Below are 2,948 nucleotides of genomic sequence, written 5' to 3'. Positions count from 1 at the left end.
TATATATATATATATATATATATATACTGAATTGAATTAGGTCAGTTATATTTGTTTTTTTTCTGCCCTATTACTTTGATTCTGTGTTTTAATCATTTGAATTGCTTATTTCGGTGATTGAATTTAATTTTAAATTTCATTTTTTGTTTTTGTGGAGGAAATTTTTCCCACTCAACCTTGTGGACTTGTCTGCCTTACTTAAAGGTTTTTGACTTCCAATGACATGTTTAAAGTTTGGATTTAAATTTGGGCTTTGACTAGACCGGTCAAAATGCAACTAAAGCTTGCAGAGAAAATCTTCCTGAGCGTCTCACAGACGCACCCTTAGATAAATATTTAGCACTGTGAAACTTTACCCCTTCATTTCTTTAGAGATATTAGCTCAGTCTGGTTCTCTAAAGAGAACGCAGCACGATTTGTTGATTCTTTCTCCTCAATGTTGTCAGAATATAGCCTTCCAAAGATGTGGTTAATCACTGTTATTTAAATATTGAACAGTTTATTGATTTAAAATATTAGCGTAAAAGAAAAAAAGACTTGTAACGGATGAAGTACAGTTACTGGGAAGTATAAAATGCTTCTTATGATTTTCCATTTGAATATATTTATCTTCTTAACTCTAAAGATGGCTTTGATTAACCAATGCAAGAGCTACATCCTAATTCTGATGAGAAATAAATCCTATTCAGCAAAAAGAGTGAATAATAGAGATAATTTTCAAAGACTAGATGCAATCAACTGGATTTTTAACAGATAAACAAATTCTAGAAGAACAGAACTTTTATTGTCATTCCACTGTCACAAGTACAAAGCAACGAAATTCACCCTCTGCATTTAACCCCTCCCCTTTGGGGAGCAGGGAGCTGCTCATTATAATAAGATACTATCTCAATATTATGAGATAGCATCTCAATATAAGAGATAGCATCTCAATATAACGAGATAGCATCTCATTATAACGAGTAACTATCTCATTATAACGAGTAACTATCTCAATATAACGAGATACTATCTCAATATAACGAGATACTATCTCAATATAACGAGATACTATCTCAATATAACGAGATACTATCTCAATATTATGAGATACTATCTCAATATTATGAGATAGCATCTCAATATAACGAGATAGCATCTCATTATAACGAGTAACTATCTCATTATAACGAGTAACTATCTCATTATAACGAGTAACTATCTCATTATAACGAGTAACTATCTCATTATAACGAGTAACTATCTCAATATTATGAGATAGTATCTCAATATTATGAGATAGTATCTCAATATAACGAGATAGTATCTCATTATAACGAGATACTATCTCAATATAATGAGATACTATCTCAATATTATGAGATACTATCTCAATATTATGAGATAGTATCTCATTTTATTGAAATACTATCTCGTAATAACGAGTAACAATCTCATTATAATGAGTAACTATCTCATAATATTGAGATAGTATCTCATAACGAGTTACCATCTCACTATATTGAGTTAGGTTAAGGGTCTTGCTCAGGGACCCAGAGTGCAGGCTGTGGTAGTGGGGCTTGAACTCTGGGAAGCCCAATGCCCTAACCACTAGTCCACTTTTAACCTATCTGTCTGTATATTAGGATTCAGTTTCCTGTTTAAAGGGTCTCTAGATGGCGTGTTTTATGAATCGGGGCTGTAGTTATGAACTGAACTGAATACAGGCATCGTTTGGGACTATTCAAATTCTTACAGCATAATATATGAAAACAATAAAAAAATAAAAATAAATAAAGGTTTTTCATGGAATCCTATAGAGGCTAAATTTCTGTTCCTTTTTCCATACAAGTGTTTTAACTGATGTTTGGTCATTAAATGTGCATTTTTTTAGCCGGTATACTGGGAAAAATGTGCATGAAGACTCTTGATTCTTTCATGTTTTTATTCTTTTCTGCAGTTGGGGGAGCTGGGTAAAGGTGCAGGAAAAGGTGGAGGAGGCGGAGGCTCCATCAGAGAGGCAGGTGGATCCATGGGGAAGAAGCAAGCCGCCGAGGAGGAGATGTATTTCAAGTATGTTTAATATTCATACCAACAGCGTAATAAATTAACTATTAAAAAGTCTAATTGTTGCTTTTCTCCTCTCCTTTTTAACCATCATATTGTGTGTGTGAACCCGTTACCCCATGCAATGACATATTAGGCGAAAAGAGCAGGAGCAGCTGAATGCACTGAGGCAGCACCACCTGGAAGAAATTGATCACCACAAGAAGGAGATCGAACGCCTGCAGCGGGAGATCGACCGCCACAAGGGAAAGATCAGGAAGCTGAAGCACGACGACTGAGTGGAACAAAAAAAAGCTTATTTTCACTCGCCGTCCAAAAACGCCTTTATTTGACGCACCTGTTGCTGCATGCATTTACCAGGAAGGATCTGAATGTGTGGAAGATTTTCTGTAAATGATTGAAAGTTATTAAATTTTCTCATCTATTGGTGTGTTTCTATGGTTTGCTGTGGTTGCAATTCTACAATTCCACACATCATCGTTGTGCTTTTCACACTGCCATCAAAAGACCTACGGTTAAAACATGTGAACGTCAGCCTTAAATTTTGTTTCAATGAATAAAAAATGTGCATGGCACTGAAGGTTTAAAACATCTAAGGCTTTTTACTGTTTTTATTTCAGCATTCAGACTCTGGCAGAGCTTTAGTGTAGGGAGTTCACCGCCGTGGTTTGGAAGAGAGGATTTCAATTTGCTGAAGTGTTGAGATTTGTTTTAGGGTGGATATAAAAATCACTGAAAATGCAGTAAGTAGATAATTTTAAAGAAATTTCTTTAAAAACCTGGTATAAAAAACAGTAATGAATTTATTACACCGCTGGTTCAATAAGTGCAAGGTTATAACCTCAAAGTTATATTTTCCTGACATTATCCTTAATCAGTTATGCAAATAAAGGCTGCTATGG

At 34.7% G+C, this 2,948-nt stretch overlaps 1 protein-coding gene across 1 annotated transcript in view; it reads left to right on the top strand.

Annotated features, from left to right (window-relative positions):
- The window catches only part of LOC107091311 (ATPase inhibitor B, mitochondrial-like), a 5,744-nt gene extending 3,274 nt beyond the window's left edge, over positions 1-2,470 (top strand). The window contains exons 3-4 of the mRNA XM_015385155.1: positions 1,903-2,052; positions 2,183-2,470. Coding sequence (XP_015240641.1) covers positions 1,903-2,052; positions 2,183-2,324 — 292 coding nt within the window. The 3' untranslated portion in view covers positions 2,325-2,470. The remainder of the gene's footprint in view (positions 1-1,902; positions 2,053-2,182) is intronic.
- Positions 2,471-2,948: the final 478 nt, after the last annotated feature.

The sequence above is a fragment of the Cyprinodon variegatus genome, unplaced genomic scaffold (genome assembly GCF_000732505.1).
Source record: "Cyprinodon variegatus isolate N-32 unplaced genomic scaffold, C_variegatus-1.0 Scaffold332, whole genome shotgun sequence".
Classification (NCBI taxonomy): domain Eukaryota; kingdom Metazoa; phylum Chordata; class Actinopteri; order Cyprinodontiformes; family Cyprinodontidae; genus Cyprinodon; species Cyprinodon variegatus.
The sequence above is the reverse complement of the archived record's forward strand: the minus strand, read 5'-3'. Positions and strand labels throughout refer to the sequence as shown.